The sequence below is a fragment of the Henckelia pumila genome, chromosome 2 (genome assembly GCF_033568475.1).
Source record: "Henckelia pumila isolate YLH828 chromosome 2, ASM3356847v2, whole genome shotgun sequence".
NCBI classification, from domain to species: domain Eukaryota; kingdom Viridiplantae; phylum Streptophyta; class Magnoliopsida; order Lamiales; family Gesneriaceae; genus Henckelia; species Henckelia pumila.
Genome location: NC_133121.1, coordinates 45454363 through 45474139, shown reverse-complemented (window position 1 = coordinate 45474139; position 19777 = coordinate 45454363). Strand labels below are relative to the sequence as shown.

At 34.4% G+C, this 19777-nt stretch overlaps 1 protein-coding gene across 1 annotated transcript in view; it reads right to left on the bottom strand.

The window, feature by feature from the left end:
- Positions 1–12517: 12517 nt before the first annotated feature.
- Positions 12518–19777, bottom strand: part of LOC140877574 (uncharacterized) — a 47090-nt gene continuing 39830 nt past the window's right edge. The window contains exons 5-8 of the mRNA XM_073281108.1: positions 17257–17408; positions 17116–17168; positions 15977–16858; positions 12518–15837 (exon numbers count right to left, since the gene is read on the bottom strand). Of these exons, the coding sequence (XP_073137209.1) occupies positions 12518–15837; positions 15977–16858; positions 17116–17168; positions 17257–17408 (4407 nt within the window). The remainder of the gene's footprint in view (positions 15838–15976; positions 16859–17115; positions 17169–17256; positions 17409–19777) is intronic.

The window sequence follows — 19777 nt, the reverse complement described above, 5'->3', positions numbered from 1 at the left end:
GTATTGTTGAAATAAATGAAAGCCGATACGACAAAATTGACATTACCAATACTAAAATTCCAGTAAAAGAAGCAGAAAAGAAGAACGCAAGTGGTTTATGTAACAGATTAGTTACATAAGAGTTGACATAAGATCAACTTTGTGAACGACTTTAGTTCGAATCTGCTCGAATTGTCATGATTTTGCAATTTAGATTGTAGTAGATTTCGACAGATTCATGAATATGTTGTATTAGACATGATACAAACATAAAGAGATACTGGTTATGCATTTAGCAAGTTGATCAGATTACAGGAATTATTGAAATCTATTGTCGAGATAGAGACTTTAGATTTGTTTTCTAGATTGTGGCATTGATTGTTACATGTTCTGAGTGTTTGGTTGTATGAGATGTCATTATACCATCCTCTGATTAGTGGACTATCAGATGTGATTATCCAGATTTTTGAGGATATGCTCAGAACTATAGTACTAGATTCGGTACTAGTTGATTGATTATTTGCCACGTGATTACTATGATTCCTGTGACAGCTATTTGATAGATATAAAGACAGTATTTTGATGATTGATTGATCAGAAACACAAAATTGTTTTTCTATTGAAACAATATTCCAGAAATATCAGCCATTAGGCCAGATATGAATCAAAACACGATAGAGAATGTGAAGATTGCTTCGAACAGAATAAGAATAGAGCAGTATTAACAGAACTAGCAAATGAGCAACAGATATAGATTTTGATTCCTGAACAAAATGATCAGGTAAGAAGTTCTTTTCCGAACATCATTATGTTCAGAAAAAGATTTCAGAATTGAGTCCTGTGAGTATTTGATCTAGTTTAAGGGTTAATACTCAACTTGTCAGATAGATGAATTGTTATTCATATGCATTGGCTGAATCATATCAGCTAGAATATGTATGTGCATGCAATTCAGATAAAACAGAAACAGATAAGAGTTTAAGAGAAGCTGACTAACTGATGCAGAATTAGATCACGAGAAAGAGCAACTTAGATATAAGTTGACTCAGTGATTATATGTTAATGCGAAATGATATGATTGCAGAAGCAATCAGAAAGAAGATTAAGATACGATAGAAGAGAAGATATCAGAATAGATATCGAAAGCGCAGATAATTGAAGTCAATATTACTTCAGTCGGCTATACAGCTTATGAGAATCAGCAGTAAGATCGAATGCGATTTCGAGGACAAAATCATTCCTTAGAGGGGAGGAAATGTAAGGCCCGAAAATATTAAGTTCTTAATGACGGGATTTAAGATTTAAATTCCGAAGATAAGAAAATAATGATTTAAGAATGTATGAAAATTAGAGATTTCAAGTTCGGGTCAGAAATATTTAATTTAAGGATTTTCGGATTTTAAGATTTTAATATTCGGAATTCTTAAATTAAAAGATTAAAAATATTTGCAATTGATATTTATGGAATTTAAGATGTGAATTCCAAGATTATAAATATCAAGGATTTAATTTGAGGATGAAATCCGAGCAAGGACCCATTTGCAAATATTGAGCAATTCAAGGACTAAAATGCGATAAGGTCCGAAATGATTTAATATTAATCCGAGAATATTTAATTTGAGAATATTTAGAGTTTAGAATTAAATTCTAATATTCTTAAATTATTTAGGATTGAAATTGAATTAAATCGCTTGTTCGGGGATTGAATTGCAATTAGGCCAAAGTTCAGGGACCAAACTGCAAATTCCTTGCAAATTGGCCATAAAAACGTGACAAAGGGATCAGAATGTTCAGAATTGAACGAGAGAGAAGAAACAAACAAAGGGTTAAGCCATTTTTGTCCCTTCAAGTCCCGATTAAATTCAATCCGCCCGGTAGAATTTCCGATTGAACATATATTTGCGATCACAGCTCCGAGTACTTCGTTTTGACGTAAATTTTATGAAGTTATACCATGTTTGAATTATATAGTGTTGTTAGAATTAATATTTGATTTTATAAACATGTTCTAGTATATACGACGATAGCGTATCTAAGACGACTCGAGAAAAGATCGTCGTTTGAACATGATTTCGATTTTTGTAAGAATGTTTGAAAATCTGGATTTTTGGGGGCTGACATTCACGTGTTATGCTGCTGGAATTGATGATGTTATATTGTTAAGATGATGATCATATTGATGTTTAAGCTTTTAGAAAAACCGAAATCGTATCGTTACGCCGCCGGTTCAAGATTTTGAATTGATATGAATTCTACATGTCTAGAGCTAATCTTTAAGCTTATTGTGGATGAATTGAATATAAGATTTTGTTGAGAATAAAGATATGATGATATTTGAATCGAAAGATTTATCGAACTCGAATAGTTGCGACGTCGGTTTGAATTCCGATTGTCTTAGCAAGATTTGAACTGAATAAGCTCTAAAGAATCATCGATTCAGATTGGAACTTGATTTTTAGATATGTTATAATCTATTTCAGATTTGAATTGAAGATTATCAAAGTTGAATCGACGAGTTCGAATTCGAATACCTTGAAGTGTTTGAAGTTGAATCAAGAATAACTTCAAGTAGCACTGATTGAAATGAGAAGATTGTATGACCGATTTGGCTAGCTTTGAGATGATCAGCATTGGAAACAGATTCAAGAGGTTTGAATCGCGATGAAAGGTATGAATAGACATTAAGAAGATGGGCAGAATAACTCGAGATTGTTTTTGAGTATCGAGTTGCCTAAAATCACATACATGCATGTTTTTAATATATGTTATTGTTTACGTTTACATAGATGGGATAGATTATTCAAGATAGCTATCTTCTTGAATTCCCAGAATATTTATGTAAATGTTTACTTGTTTAATTTGATTTATAGTATTTTCTGTATTGAACATGTTTTACATATATTATGTGATGCTTACAGATTTGTCAATATCCTTATGTGATTAGATGCTTTGATTGCTTTGTTGGTTTAATTGAGTAAGTGTTCAAGGTGTTTTATAACATTTAATGCATACAGAACATGTTGCATTCATCTTGAACTCCAGCCAGTAAAGCACAGAGGGTTGAAAGGCCTAGAGTGCATATGACGTTTGGAGGGCTGTAGTTGAGTGTCATGGAATGTAGACTTACTTCCAGAGCCAGAAGACTCACTATAGTTGCACCAAAGTCAGAGGAAATGAAGTATTCAACTTTACCTCGATTGGGTGAGTTGGTGTTTGTTGAAGATTTTATTTCCTCGGGATCCCAGAACTACGATTTATTGATATCAGATTTGATAGCCTTGTAGTAACCCGTATTTCTGATTTGTGATTCAATGAGTAATTAATCACGTGATCATGTTTAGATTAAGTAAAAACATGATTAAGTAAGTTCCTGTTGGGATAACGGACTTCAGAAATGGATTCAGAGCACTCGAACTAGTTGAATTGGTTCAGTAGGACCGGACGATCCGATGAGGAGTTTGGACGATCCGAAGTGGATCGAAAGCTCCGTGCCAGGATCAGAAGCTCCGATCGAGATCGGAATATCCGTCGGCAAGATCGGAAGCTCCGATCGAACTCAGTGTACACGTCATCGCTTACGTCAGCAAGGTGACGTCATGGATGACGTAATATCGGGCAATCGGAAGCTCCGAAGGGGAGATCGGAAGTTCCGATCGTGATCGGACGTTCCGAACAGGGATCGGAGGTTCCGATCGTCGTCTATAAATAAGGGGTCCGAGCCCTCATTCTGTGCACCGATTTTCCCTCCTTTCCTCTGGTTTTCGAACCTTCTTACTTAGATCTACGGAGTTCTAGGCATCCTATTGGGAATCCGGAAGTTGCCTAGCGATCCCGGCGTCGTAGCGGAGGTGTGCCTAAGTTTTGAGGCGATTCTACACCAGCGGGTTGACGACGGACGAAGGTATAATTTGGCTTCCTAAAAATATTTAGAAGTATGCAATAGCTTAGTTAAGGCTTTTAGAGCTTAATTGTTGATGCATGGATATTTGCATTGTAGTAGCTAGTAGACTGGACTAGTAGGCTTGGAGTCTAGACCAGCAGAGCTAGGTTTGACCAGCAGTGTTAGAGGTACGTAAGTACTGACCGAGATAGCCGGCATGATATATTTGCTTATATGTTGCATGAGTATGTGCTATATGTTTTATCATGTTTTAGCATGTTTTACCGCCTTAGCACATACACGATTTTACGTGTGACTGCATCCGGAGAGATGTGAGTCATTGACAGTCTCCATAGGGAACGATGATCTCATTTTGGACTCGAGTCAGGTATGACAGCTTCCATATGGGACTTGTATCCTATTTTGGATTCGGGTCAGGATGGGGTTGGCTCAGCCCTGATATGGAGTATACGAGTACCCCGCGGAGTAGCTCTCTAGCCGGTACTGTATATTCCTGGCGCCATGAGCAAGTGTTTTCACTTGAGTTTTAAATCATCTGTGTGCGCATATTTGTATTTACTAGGTAAGAAGCACGTGCGTTGCACGTGAACGCACGTGAAAATGCACAATGATTATGCAGAACACATATAATTTTATTTTTTTTGGAAATATTGTTTGATGTTTTATTGTTAAAGCAAAACATTTGAAGACGTGTTGTAAATTGATGGAGCATAATAATGTAATCGAGTGAGTGCCATGAAACGGAAAAACTTGTACTAATATATTTGATGATAAAGGAATTAGTCGATTAAACGTCTAATTCAGTCCAAAAAGCGAAGTAGTAATCATGAAATAGCGAAACAAAGTCGGGCATAAAAGCAGTAAATTGAGTGTTGATAGGATAATATGTCAACGTTTCTATTTTTTTCCCCTTTTTGTTGGGGTGTTTATTTTGTTACGTGCAGCACGTGTCTTGATGCGTTTTGTATATTCTCCAAGAAGCTCGTCATCTTGTATGTCTATTGCAGTGTGATGTGCTTCGCTTTCCTCAGGAATGTTTGCCTTTAAAGATGTTGATGCGGATATGTTTGATCTTACATTGTCAGCGTACTTTGTCTTTCCTTTGTTTAATGATCTCTTTTTTTTAGAATATGGTTTTTGGATGCTCTCAACAATTATCGAAACCTTGTCTTCATATTTTTTGACATTGTGGTCTAACTTGAGCAGAAACTTGTGACTTTCTTTGTGATAGCTGATAATGTCACTGTTTTGCTGCATTGTATGTGAAATATATTTTATTAGATCATATGGTCGTAAATGATATGAGTTGGAAAAAAATGTTTTGTTGATCTTACCTGATCACAATTTTGTATGTATTTTTCAACAGGAATACAAATGAATAATGTGACAGTTTTACCAAACATAGTCACTCTTGCAACCCCAGTTCCATCTTCAATCAAGACATTTAGTTTATACCTGAGAATGCATTAAATAAGTGTATCATCATTTGTGGTTATAACGATTTATGAAAGAGAAATTGGAAGTAGAAGTAATAAGAAACCTCGGAATGATTTCAATGGGTATATCTGTACAGTTTGGACAAGACATTCCATTAGTTGTTTTTGTGGCAGCCGTGTAGCAATTGTTGCAGGCATCATAAAACAAAGATGATTTGGTTTCAAGCTCTTTGATTGTTCCCCGAACACAGTAGTAGTTGTTCTACAAAATATATACAGGTTATAAAGCCAAATTGAAACACATAATATAAATATTTAAGGCGTGAGTAGTTTTTATTTTTCTTTTTTCGAACGAGCACAACTGCGTGTTAAACATAGATTGATTAGAAAGGGAACATCTGAAATTTTGTTGCGTAACAATGGTAAAGGACAAAATGTCACTCAGTGTATATATTATTTATTATTTAATTAGGAGAAGTATAGTCGTTAAACAGAGGAATTAACAAACTAAGAAGAAATTATTTTGTGATGATGGGTGGTTGGAAAATTTGCTAAACTTAGTATTCATGATTGTTTTAACATTGACATGTCACTAATTCATAAGATGTAGCGCAAATAAAGCTCAGCAAGAGTAAGGAATAGCTGGTAATAATGACGCGTAATGGGATATATATTTCAATCATGTATCTTTTAATTTGTGTGTCTGTAGAGAAAACACTACGATAGATGTTCTGATGAAAGTAGTAGAATTATTTATTTGAAAGTGAAAGGTGTACTGTGATGAAGTTTCAAGGTCAAACGAAGCCTTCCAATATTTAATAAAACACTTGAACTGTTTAGCATACATGCCAAGGCTGAGATTGTGGGTGTACAGATCAACGAGGCTACAATGCGAAATTAAGGTGAAAGAACTCAGTTTGGTATGTGCTGAGGTGTAAGTGCTGAGATTAAGTTGAATTCGAGCATTTGCTAATACATTCAGGTATAGAGATTACCTCTATAAGTGTGTTTCTTTTTTTGGTTAGTTGTTCGAGCGTCACTTCATTCGCCTCCGCAAAAATTTTTCTTGTCCAGAGTTCGTGCACTCCATCCATAGTTTCAGCCGATTGCAGCCTGGCATTTATATTGGTTATGTTATAGTAGGAATGATATCAAAAATAAACAATTGATTAAGAAGATATGGCTGGGATGAAAGCTATCAACGGCACACTAAAGATTATTTGAAGTGTTGTTACCATTCTGCTAGTTCAGTTGCTGCGGAGCATCGTGGATCCATATAAACGAACGTTGTTGGCGTAGATTTGAGTTGGGAAACGTCTGAGAATGAAGTGGAAAAGCAGAGTTATGATATTTATATTTTATATACATTAAAAAATATGGTGATGGTTAGTATGACTTCGGTGTGATTGCATTCTGAGATTGCATATGGCCACAATTGGTGCACGGTCTTTTGTAATTCTCATTAGTTGTCCTTCATTGAACGCCAAATCATCCCATAATCCAACAGTTAAAATTTCGTACCTGTTGATAGATTTAGGTATGAAAATTGTGTAGCAGAAAAGTATGGAGTCAAAAAGTTAAAATTTGGGATTCCCTTTTTTTTTTTTTTTTTTCAATTTTGTGGTAAATCATGACTAACCGTTCATTCATGAGGGCGATTTCTCTTAGATATCCAGTTGTTCCAGTCTTAGGTTTCCGGAAATAACCAAGTCGCCGAACGGTTTTGAGAAAACCAATTATATCTGCAAAGTGTACGTTTACAGAGTTACGGATAACATGTAAAGTCTTAAATAACAGTGTATAATTAAGCTTACGTTGGTCTTCGTTTCCGTTAATATCCGGAGTGATTTCATCAAATCTCTTGAATTTGATATGCAGGGGCAGTGGTGGCCGGATAGATTGAAATTCAGTAACCACACTTCTTGTTTGCACAGTAAGTTCGAGATTGGGGTTGACATTAGCATATCTGGAATCAATTTTCTTCACTAATGGATTACAAAGCAAATAGGTTTTATTGGTGTGCATCAACGCTTTAAATTGCTGAATCACGTCGGAAAACAAAAGTGCGTGAATCATGGTCCCCTATAGAAAACATAGAAACATGGTGTTAAATAACAGTACACTACACACGGACGATTAGAAAATTATGTTGATGATGACTAATTTAGTTTAATATGTTGCGGATAATTATGTTTTGATAGACCAGATGACATTACGGTGCTTTGTTATACAAAATATATTTTACACACCTGTTTGTCCATCAAGATTAATTTCCTGAGTGACAGCGAAGCTTTCTTTGTTTTGGTTTCATATCCTTGTCGAAGAACGAGAACTTCGATGACGACGTTGGTTTGATTTTCCTTCAGATCTTTGATCATTAGGATGTCCGGTTCTTCTTTCTCAGTTTCTTTGCTGTGAGAATTTGTGTTCACTGTTTCCATTTGTGATTCTTGGTTGCTTGCAATGTTTCTTGGTTGACTGCTATGTTTCGTGCGTCTTGTTGCATATCATTGTATTTGCTATATATATGTAGTTCATTATAGCATTTGAACAGACACTCTTATTGAATTGGACGAAATAAAGTACTATAAATATCCATTCATTTAGTTATACGAACCATCATGTTTTCCATAACCGCATAAAGTTTTTTGGTCGTGGCAACCTTTGATTACTTGAGTAACGTATATATAAGGTTTTGAAAGGATTTAGTTAATTGAAGCTAATGCATTGTTCTGGGTTTCTATACACCTGTTCCATCATTAATTTCGGTTAATGTTGTAAAATATATTAATTTTGGTTAATGCAATGTTTTTGCTTACAGCAATGTTCTGGTTTTTTGCTTACAGCAATGTTTTAGAAAATCATATTTTCAAATATTTATTTAAAAAACGTTAGAACGTTAGAATCATATTTTCACTGATTTTGAAATATTTACGATAATGGTTAATTGTAAATTTTAATGATATATTTTGAATTTATTAAGTTGGGCCACAACAATCGTTATTGTAAAAGTAAGTATAAGGTTAATGAGAATTCATTAATGGAATAATCTCAATAGCATATAAAATACGAAAGGAATTAAGTGATAATTTATTAGAAAATCATATTTTAAGAAATTTATTTCTAAAACATTAGAATATATTAAATTATTTTAAGTAAATTAGATGTATTTGTAACTTGTAACTTAAAAAACTATGTATAATTGTTTTTTAATAATTAATACATGCAACTGTAAAGCAATGTTGGTAGGAGAAAAGTAAGGCTTTTGATAGACATATAGATTGTTAATTTAATTATTAATTTTTTTCGAAAAAATGGAGAGAGTTATACAAATATTTATTTATATGATGTGTGATTTTAACCATATATATTATTACTATCATTTTGAAAGTTAATTTAAAATTTTGATTCTTAAAATTTTAAAAATAATGTAGTCAGACAATGAGTAGTCAAAGTAATAAACAAAAAAGATTTATCAATTTGATTTTTTTTTTTACAAAAGATTGCTTATAAATTTTTTAAGATATCTTTTGGGGTCATAAAGTATCTTGTAAGATAAGAGTTATAGAGTATAGTGTGTGTTAAATAAATAAAGTATATGTTGTAAGAAAAAATATACTAAGAAAATGAGTAAATAGAATATTGTTATCGATTCCAATGAAGCTACCTATGATGTGTATAAAAGGTTAATTAGTTGATGAATTATTAATATTTAACATATTCTATGCAATATAAATGTGCGAAGTAATATTTGTTGAGTTAAGTTTAATAAAATAACGAAGTTGCGGTGGCAAATATTCTGTATCAAATGATCTGTGAAGTCCAATATAATGTTATATATGTATGTCAAGCAAAACGATCGAGTATAATTCGAGAGCAGTATATATTTTAGTGTTTTATGAATCGGATGATTATTATTTTTTTTTTAGTTTAGTTTAGATTTTGTTTTTGGTCAAGAGGGTGCGTTTTTTTCGCCTTATATATGTATGAAAGGTTTTTGTAATTCAGATATATAATTAAGTAGCGGTCTTCTTTCATTAATTTTTTGTTTCAGCATTACTATATTTTTCTAAAAAACCATATGACAGAAAAAAAGAGCGTGAAAAAACAACATAGTAACTGTATATTTATTGTAGTTGATGATTTTGGAATTTTCTATGTAGAAGAAAATAACAAATGATGGAATGTTTATAAAGAAGAATGCGGTAGAGAAACTGTAATTTTTAATAATAAGGTCTTATATCAAGTACTTGAGAAAGCACAGGTGACGCTTACAATTTATTTGCTTACGAATTTCAATAACCATGAAATTCTTGACATGATATCAATCATAGATTGATTAAAATGGTGCAACTGTGAGAGTGATAACGCAATAACGACGTCGGCCAGCGGCTGTGCTACTGTATAAAGAAGACGTCATGGAACCATTGAAAGGAAACCGTTGAATGAAAGAGCAAAAGCGATGAGCATCCTCTGCTCTGCAAATAATTACGGCATGCATGTAGCAGCATGGTTCACAACCACAACGCCTTACAAAAAAAATTCTTGCCATTTTTGTGTGTTAGGAAATCATGCAGGGTGGGCTATTTATAATGTTTTTAATGGGGTAATCAAATTAGTGAGTCATTATTAGCAATACACGTTACAATCCGTATCTTATTTTTGAGTTTCTTTGATCCTTTGAGTTTCTTACGTTTAAGAGTTTGAATCGATCGATTCAATTAAATGTAGGGAATTATACATTGATTAAAATGTTACATATATGATAAATATTGCCATATTTGTGATATGAGAAATTCCACGTACGACGTTTGTTTATACAAAAAAGTTATCGATTTTGAGAATATTACAAATTTTTTCGACAGTGGTTGAGAAATATAGAGAAAATTGACGTATACAATGTTAAAAAAGACGCTCAAATTATAATTTCAAAATCATATTTTTCCTCATATATATTGTCGTAAAGAAGTTTTAAAAAAAATAATATTTGAAATTTGTATTTCTTAATTTAGAACAATGATTATTTTTGAATTGTCATATGATATTTCGAAATTAAAAAGTTATATTTATAATCACTGTTATTGAAAAAGTCGTTATATGTGCTGAAGGTATGAGCAGTAAAGTAATAAAAAAATGAAATAGATGAATCCATAGCTGGTCGGTAAATAAGACTTTTGATAAAAATATATTGTTCATTAATTATACGTTTTAAGGAAAAAATAGAGTGACTTATGAAAAATGAAGAGAAGTGGTATTTCTTTAGAAAATCAAATTTTCAAAAAGATTCATAAAAATTAGAAAATATTCACATATTTTGAGCAATTTAGATGTATTAATAATTTGGCATGTCAAAATATTTTATGTATTAGTTATTTAAAAATTATTAATATATGCGTCAATAAATTAGAGTAATGCTCTTCGACAAAAAACTTAGATAAAAGATATTTGTAAAAAATAATTTAGTGTAAATTTAATGATTTTTTAAAAAAATGCAGTGTAATCTAAAATGTTGTTTTCAGTCACTATAAAATGTTAATAATGTAAATATTTTAAAAAATATATGCTGACACTAAGAGCTTTCAAACTAAAAAATATATGTATATATAATTTTGAATTTCTTTCTAACAACAAATAATTTTAAATGTACCTAATATATTTAGAGGCTATAAAGTTTTGTTCTTAATTTTGTATGAAATGGTTAGTGAAACCATATTTGAGTATTTCAAAGATGGAATGCAAAATCAAGTTTGAGTTGAAAAATATAGACAACGTGAAATTTGTAAATTCTTTAAAAAAATGCGGTTATTTTTTAGAAATTTATATTTTTCATATATTTATTTTAAAAATATTAGCAAATATTAAAACATTTTAAATTTTTAATGTTATTTATATGTAATTTTAATTTTTCATGTAACAAATTATGTATTAGTTTTTATAAAAAAAATTTATTTATACATGTGTCAATAAAGTAATATTCTTGATGAAAACTTAAGCTTTTGATAAAAATAAATTGTTAATTAATTATTCAGTATTAAGAAAAAAATGGATTTTGTTATAAAGAGGAAGACAAGTAGTAATTTTTTTAAAAAAATAATAATATTTAAAATTTCAAAAATATTAGAAAATATTAACATATTTTAAGTAAGTTAGATGTATTTGTAATTTGAACAAAATATATACATAATAGTTTGTAAAAAATTATTCATACATGCGTTAGTAAAATAATGTTCTTGGAAGAAAAATAAAGATTTTGATAATAGTAGATTGCATAAGATTATTCTAAGTGAAGCAAGACAAAACAAAACAAAATAAAATATATATGTATATATAATTTTGAATTTCTGTATAAAAGAATATATTTTTATATATAGTTGATATATTTTGAAGGTATAAAGTTATATTATTATTCTCGTGCATGTGAAATGTTTTTTCCAAAAAAAATTTGATTGTAAGTGTAATGATTTCATTAAATAAAAAATTGGAGTGTAATATTGAAATACAATTATACAAAAAAGATTGTGTAACCATATATTAGTTTTGGCGAGTTGGAATCTAAAATGACGTATAAGTTGAGAAATATAGAGAAAATTGACATATGCAATGTTAAAAAAACATGCAATTTATAATTTCAAAATCATATTTTTTTCTCATATATCTTGTCGTAAAGAAGTTAAAAAAAGAAAATAATATTTCAAATTTGTATTTTTTTAATTTAGACCAATGATTATTTTTGAATTGTCATATGATATGTCAAAATTAAAAAGTTATATTTATAATCACTGTTATTGAAAAAGTTGTTATAAGTGCTGAAGGTATGAGGAGTAAAATAATAATAAAAATGAAATAGATTAATGTGAAAATATTTTCGACAACCATTTTTCTAAAAATTTACATGAAATATTCTGAAGATCAAAGTAACGATGTGTTCAAAGAGTATTCAATAAAGGAAGTTCAATAAAATATAAAAGACAAAGAGAAGAGGCATTTTTTTAAGAAAAATATATTTTCAAATATGTATTTCAAAAACATTAGAAAATATTAAAACATTTTAAAATTTTAAGTGAATTAGATGTATTTGTAATAAGTTACATGTTATTTATTTTTTTAATTTAAGGAAAGTAAAATTCAACCACAGATGTTCTAATGGAAATAGCAGAATCAAAATGAAGTTGAAATGTGCACTCTGATGAACTTGATATGATCAAACGAAGCCTTCCAAAACTTCTTTATACACAACATTTTTGGTAAGCGAAGTGTCATAACTATTGCTAACATCAGGTTTAATTAAAAATCTAATAAATTTCATGGAAACACCTCTGGACATAGCAACATAGAGTTGCCCATGGGAGAAGACCGGATCGGGTAAATACACACCAATTATCGGGATTGTCTGGCCTTGTGATTTGTTAATGGTCATAGCAAAACACAACTTGATGGGGAACTGCTTCCGCTTGAACCGAAATGGGTAACCTTCGTTCTCAGCCGGAGATAAAGGTATACGAGGAATTAAAACTTTTTTCCCGGTGTGATGACCAACAGCGATTTCTGCGTGAATGACATTATCTGTAAAATTTTTACAAATCATCCTTGTACCATTACATAAACCATCCGATGGGTCGAGGTTCCGTAACAACATAACTGGGCAATGTTTCTTTAAGACCAAACGATGGGGAGGCAACCCATTAGGGGCCAAGCTGTTTAAAAATTCAGAAGGATATGAATTTTGCGTGTCGTCAATCGCCTCATCAAAGCTCAAGTAAACTCTTGAATTCCCAAGAAACAATGACACAATATCATCGTTCAATTTATCGACATGAACATTTTTTGTCGAAAGAATGGTCCGTTCTGTCATATAAGTTGGTGATTGATAATTATTTCCTAGATCTTCATATACATAGTCTAGCAACTTACGTTCAGATTCTTCGGTATCATTGTCACTGAACTTAATAAGCATCTCCGCTGGAAGTTTGATGTTTCCATTATCATCAGTTTGTTCAATTCCTTTTCCAACCCTAAGAAGAAACTCACAGAACAGGGGATCTGATCTTGCACGCATGTTTTCTGATAAAACAACTATCTTCATGCATCTGTACAAATGAGATTTAATCAGACAGCTATCTATAGTTTGATGCATAGTAGCCTTGGGTATAACAGGTAGAATTTGCATGAAATCTCCTCCCAACACAACCACTTTCCCACCAAATGGATTTTTGTTTCCAACAAGATCCTGCAAAGTGCGGTCCACTGCCTCAATAGCAAACCTCTTGCACATAGGTGCCTCATCCCAAATAATAACAGCCGCACGCCGCAACAATTGAGCCAGACCACTTTGCTTAGAAATTGAGCAGTAACTATTTGCATGTAAATCTATAGGGATTTTGAACCTTGAGTGTGCTGTTCGACCTCCAGGTAAAATTGAAGCCGTGACACCTGAAGTAGCTGTTGCCAAAGCAATAAGACCTTGGGACCTAATGGTTGCAAGCAAAGAACGGTACAGAAATATTTTGCCTGTCCCACCGGGACCATTTATAAAAAAGACAGCTCCATTTCTCGTTTCCAGACTTTCAATAATCATATTGTATGCCAGGCGCTGATTATCATTAAGTTGAAGATGTGCGACCAAGTCATCCGGAGAAATTGAAATGGATAACTCATCTGTTATTTCTCTACAATCAGGTGGCATAGATTTTGCAGACGAATTTGGCAATCTAGGAAGATCGTAGGCATCAGAAGTTTTGCCCATACTTTCCAAGAAATATCTAATCGATTGGAGTGTCTCAAACAGAACTTGGTCATTTTCAAGCATCATATTATTTTGGAAATCTTCAGAAAGATGTACATAAAACATATCCCACAAATTTCGAACATCAAATGGTTCACAATGCACCAAGATAGTAGCAAACAACCTACGCAAAGCAATTGGCATGTGAAAACTTGATGCCTCATTCAAACACTCAAAATTACTCTTGTCACTTTCTAGTAACCCCCTAAGTTGTGCAGCTTCCTTGAAAGTGAAGCACAATTTTTCGCCGATGGTTAACAAATCACAGTAGGACTTAGGGCCTCGAACATGAAGAAGTAATAAACGCAAATAATATCTCTCACCTTCTGCTGGATTTGCTGAGTTAACACGCCCAATAACCTGTCTTTGTTTCCTTGGTTTCCAAGTTCTGGTCGATTGATTCCAAACATAATGCTCTGGAAATTCAGAATATAACAACTCTGTTGCTTCACTGTTTTGCGAACAAGTCTTAAAAAATTCAGTTAACATAGTTTTGGAGACACGGTCAGTTTCTAAAACATTACCCAAGTTTTGGTAATTTAAGAAAGTTACCATGTGCCTGTCCGGTAAATGAAGCGGCAAATTGATAACTGCAGGAGAGATTTCATTAAGATCAAATTCAAATATTCTCCACACTGCTTCTGGAGGAGACACCCAGCGAGCATCCTGAAATGTCCGTATTTCATCTACAAATGAGTGAGAATCATGGGTTGACAAATGAATACTTATTTTGTCATGGCCTTTGTAAATATATTTGTATAAATATTTTACAGCCGTTAGTCCAGAACAAATTTCGACATTGATATGACAATCATAGCGAAAGAGTAGATATGGATTATACGGAACAACCCATTGAGAATTCAGTGTACAATTTCGAACCTCAACTGAACGACCATTGTCTCTCCTTCTATACAATGGATAACCATTAGAATGTTGAACCGAATGCTCTGAAAAAGGGCGAGGATAATGGTTTTTGCATTTTCCGTTAACCATACAGGGACATTTTTTATTTAATTCACCACAAGGTCCATGCATCATATGTCTAGAAACCAAACCAAACAATCGAGGGGAAAAATTCTTATCTGGAAGCTCAGCAACAACATAAGAGTCAAACTTGTCTGGTGAGGTAATCTTATAATTAGATTGCAGGATAAGAAGCATGTGGCAATGTGGCAGGCCTCGTTTTTGGAACTCAATGACATATACATAAGCAACAACTGGGCCAAATATAGACTTTTTGAGAATTTGGTCTTTGAGAGCTTGTAATTTAGCACGAAACACTCGAGAGACCAAATCTGGACGATCATGAGCAACCTGACCTTGGAATAAATGTTCTCTGATTTCTTTCCAATCCGGGTTGCAAGTCATCGTGATAAACAAGTCAGGCTTCCCAAATTTGCGGACCAATGCAATTGCATCAAGATACCGACGACGCATGTCCCTAGGGCCACCTATAAAAGATGCAGGCAGGACTATACGCTGCCCGACCTCACTCCCACGTGATTCACCATTGGCTACGCTTTCGACAACACCTTGGTACATTTCCGATCTGATCTCACTTTGATGTCTCCTGTAGTAATCTAGCCTTGTTGTTTCAAGTTTAACATACATATCGACAACATATTGCTGCAACAACCGACCACCATACAAGATAACCGAAGTGTTCGTGAGACGAATCTGCAATCTATAACAATAGTATTCCCTACAAGAAACCATCCTGTCATTTCTTCCACGAAAAACTGCAAAAAAACAAGGATAATATACATTAATTAGTTACAAGAAAAATATATAAATAGCTGTAGAAAACCAAGCCCTTTATTTTTTGAAGGTAAATATTTTAAAAACTATTGCTATTAAAAGCAAAGTGTTAAAACACACCACGACTTTCACCAGCAACAATACGATCAAAAGAATCGATATTTGCAGGTTGTCTTAAATTCCCATTTAAGTCATCAGGAGCAGAACCATTTTTAACCTTGAGAATATTCTGCTGCCAGCCATTTTCTCCATACGGGAAAAAAAGTGGATACTGCAGGGGATCATAACAACCATAATAATGTCTTATTTGATGGTTCTGACCATCACGAGCACGAGCAACTATGTCTCTGTCATACGGAATGTTAGTGTCATCATTGCCTTCGACCCAAATAGCTGCGACTTGATCAGCGGATGGGTTGTTATAACATCTTTGGTCAAGGGATACATTTTTGGAGATATGCAATCTTAAGTCTGTTATTGAAGAATACTGATTTATTCTCTGTAGAATTTGTGCATAAGGGTTGACTCTCATTATATCCATCAACAAAACCATGATTTCTCTATCAACATCAGCGTTCGGGAAAGCAGACATCCTATTATCCAACTCATTATCCCTGTCCCAAAAATAAAGTTGAAAATACCTTGGGTCGTCTGAATCCGGAAGAAGTGGTGGCAATGAATGAAAAATTTGGCCAGATGCACAAAACGTGTAAACGCCATGTCTAAGAGAAGCCAGTTCCTTGTCAAGCTTAACACCAAATGAGGTGAAAGAGAAAATGGTGTTGTATAAGCGTATTTTACGGCGGAATGAAATAGCCAAAGGAGACAGCTGGTTGGTAAATAATTCCAACAATGCAGCAGGAGTAATGGGCGATGACAATCTAATCTTACCACAACCGCAACAAAAACATGGAGGTTCACAAGGAAATCTATAGGCGCCACAAAAGCGACACGGAGAAACCAATGATAAGTCACAAACGTTAGCAATATCTCCTTCATTGTCTGAAATTAAAATTTGGAATCTAAGTAAATTAAACGGATAAGGAAATTTATCCTAGAGAGAAAAATAAGAACACACGCATTTGATGAGGAATTCGAAGGAGAAAACTTCAGTACAAATAATGACAAAACTTACGATGAGGACGACACGCTGGGGGAACAAACCCAAATTCCTCTGTGGCATGAGAATATATTAGTTAAGGAGTAGAAATGCTATGTATGTGCAAATAAAACATGTAGCAAATATAACAGTATATAACCATTTGTAGCGGAGGGGAACGAAACACCAACGCGTGTAGATTCAGAAACGGCGCTGTGGGAAAAAATAACTATGTAAATCAATTATGTGAAGGAAAAAGAACGAAATGAAAAAAACACGGATGGAAAGTAGAAAAACATACCTTGTAAGGAAACCCGAGACAGCAGCTGAGGGCCGACCCCGTGGCATGAGAACCAGAATAAGAATGACAGCAACATAACCGATTAAACAATAATAGGAGCTTAAAGGCACACAAAATGGACGAGGTAAGAAACTGAAGGCAGTAAATGAGACCTTGCATTAATGGAGAATAATGAATAACGTGATGCGAAGAAGTTGAAGAAGAGAAATAGGAAGAAGGAAATTAGGACGGTGTATTGGTGTGTCTGAAGGGTAGGTGGGGAATCAGAGAAATTTGAGGAATTTGAGCGATAGTTTTAATGTATAATAAATAGATAGTTTGAAGGGTAAACTAATAATTTCACAATTGAAACTCCCTTATTTATAATTATAATAGATATCATTGCTTCGTATTGAGCGTTCTAGCTCACGCCCCTGTGTTTGGGTATTGTGTACTGTAGTGACCCTTACCCGGATCACCTACTAAACAGAACTTATGCATGCAATTAACTTAAATAAACAGATATCAGAATAAAACTGCGGAATCCATAAACAAAATATACAATCCCAAATAAAGGAATCTGTAATTTATCCAATAATATACAACCAAATCGAATAGATGTATAAACCCAAACAACAGTAATAAAACCTAAGCGAAGCTCCAGCTGGCCAACCACTGACTAGCCCCTCCTGGATCCACCCTCCTCGTCCAATCGCAAACCTGCCCCATGGAATAGGGTGTCCAGAAAATACAGAGTATGAGACGTGAGCATAAAACGCTCAGTGCGAGAGTATGAGTATACATGCATGCAAAGTGAACTCCCTATAGACTCGAGGTCAAGGATCAGATAACAGAGATAGACCGGGCCCTAGTATGTAGCATGTTGTGCCGTCGCTTCAGGAGGTGGCTCCCATACCGAGATAACCGTGGATATGCCGGACCCAAATCGATGGAAGTCCATCCACTAACAGGATAGGGTACGACCCTACTAACAGACATCTCGAAAGAGATACAGCAAGATGCAAATGAATGCAGCATAATATCATGACATATAAATCATGCAGTCACATAATAAATGCATACTCAGTCAGGATATCTCGAACAGTACTTTCGTACCTCAAAACAGAGCAAGCTCTACCAACTCTAGGTCCACGCCTATAGTCTGCTCTACACTGCCAAATGATACTACTATCATTAAAGTGCTCTAAAAGCCTTAATTAAGCTATTGCATACTCCTAAATATTTATAGGAAGCAAAAGCTATACCTTCGTCCGTCGTTAGCCCTTTGATGTCGATGCCTCCAGAACCTGGGCACAACTCCGCTACGACTACCGAACGTCTCGCCGACCTCCGGACCAAGCCTAAGAAGACTAGAATAGCTCCAAAAGGACTAGAATGAAGAGGAGAACTCGGAATTGGCAAATGAAAGTGAAGCCTCGGTCTTCTATTTATAGACAACGATCGGAACTTCTGATCCTTGATCGGAACGTCCGAACCTCGATCGGAACGTCCGATCCTGCCATCGGAGCTTCCGAAGATCCTGATCTGCCACGTGTCAAAATATCACTTGTTGATTTCGGGGTGATCGGAGCTTCCGGTCCTGATCGGAGCTTCCGATCTTGCCACACGTCATGTCTGACGCAATATCGATCGGAGCTTCCGATCCTGTTCGGAGCTTCCGATCCTGATCGGTGCTTCCGAACTCACCTTCGGAGCTTCCGAACTTTACCCAAGTAATTATGATTAATCCCTCAATTACTGATTTTTGTTTACGGGCTACTACATTCTCCCCCACTTAAGATATTTCGTCCTCGAAATCAGATCTTAAGTACCGAATGCAAATACAGAAATCAGAAACATTCTTTATTCAAATCAAACGTTATACAGAGTTTGCAACTGAATAAAACTTAAAGAATGAAATCAAAACAACTCAGGATGGTCTTTACGCATCCTGTCCTCAAGCTCCCAAGTAGCTTCCTCAGTGCCTCGGCGCTGCCACTGAACTAAAACCAAAGGAATGACTTTGTTCCGTAAAACCTTATCCTTATAATCCAGGATACGAAGAGGTTTCTCAACATAAATCAAATCCTTGTCTACCTGAACCTCAGACCGCTGCAGAATATGAGATTCATCCGCCACATATCGTCGCAACAGAGATACGTGGAACACGTCGTGAATACTGGATAGATGCGGTGGCAAAGCTAGTCGATAAGCCAAATCGCCAATGCTCTCCAAGATCTCAAACGGACCGATAAATCTGGGAGACAACTTGCCCTTAAGGCCAAATCTGAGAATCTTGCGGAAAGGTGACACTCTCAGAAACACTTTCTCCCCGACCTCGAACTGCAAGGGCCTACGCTTGATATTAGCATAACTGGCCTGACGATCCTGTGCAGTCTTAATCCGTTTCTTGATTTGATCAACAATGTCTATCGCCTGCTGGATAAACTCCGGTCCCTCAGCCTGTCTCTCCCCCACTTCTTCCCAGAAGAGTGGAGTACGACAACGTCGCCCATACAATGCCTCAAAAGGTGCCATCCCA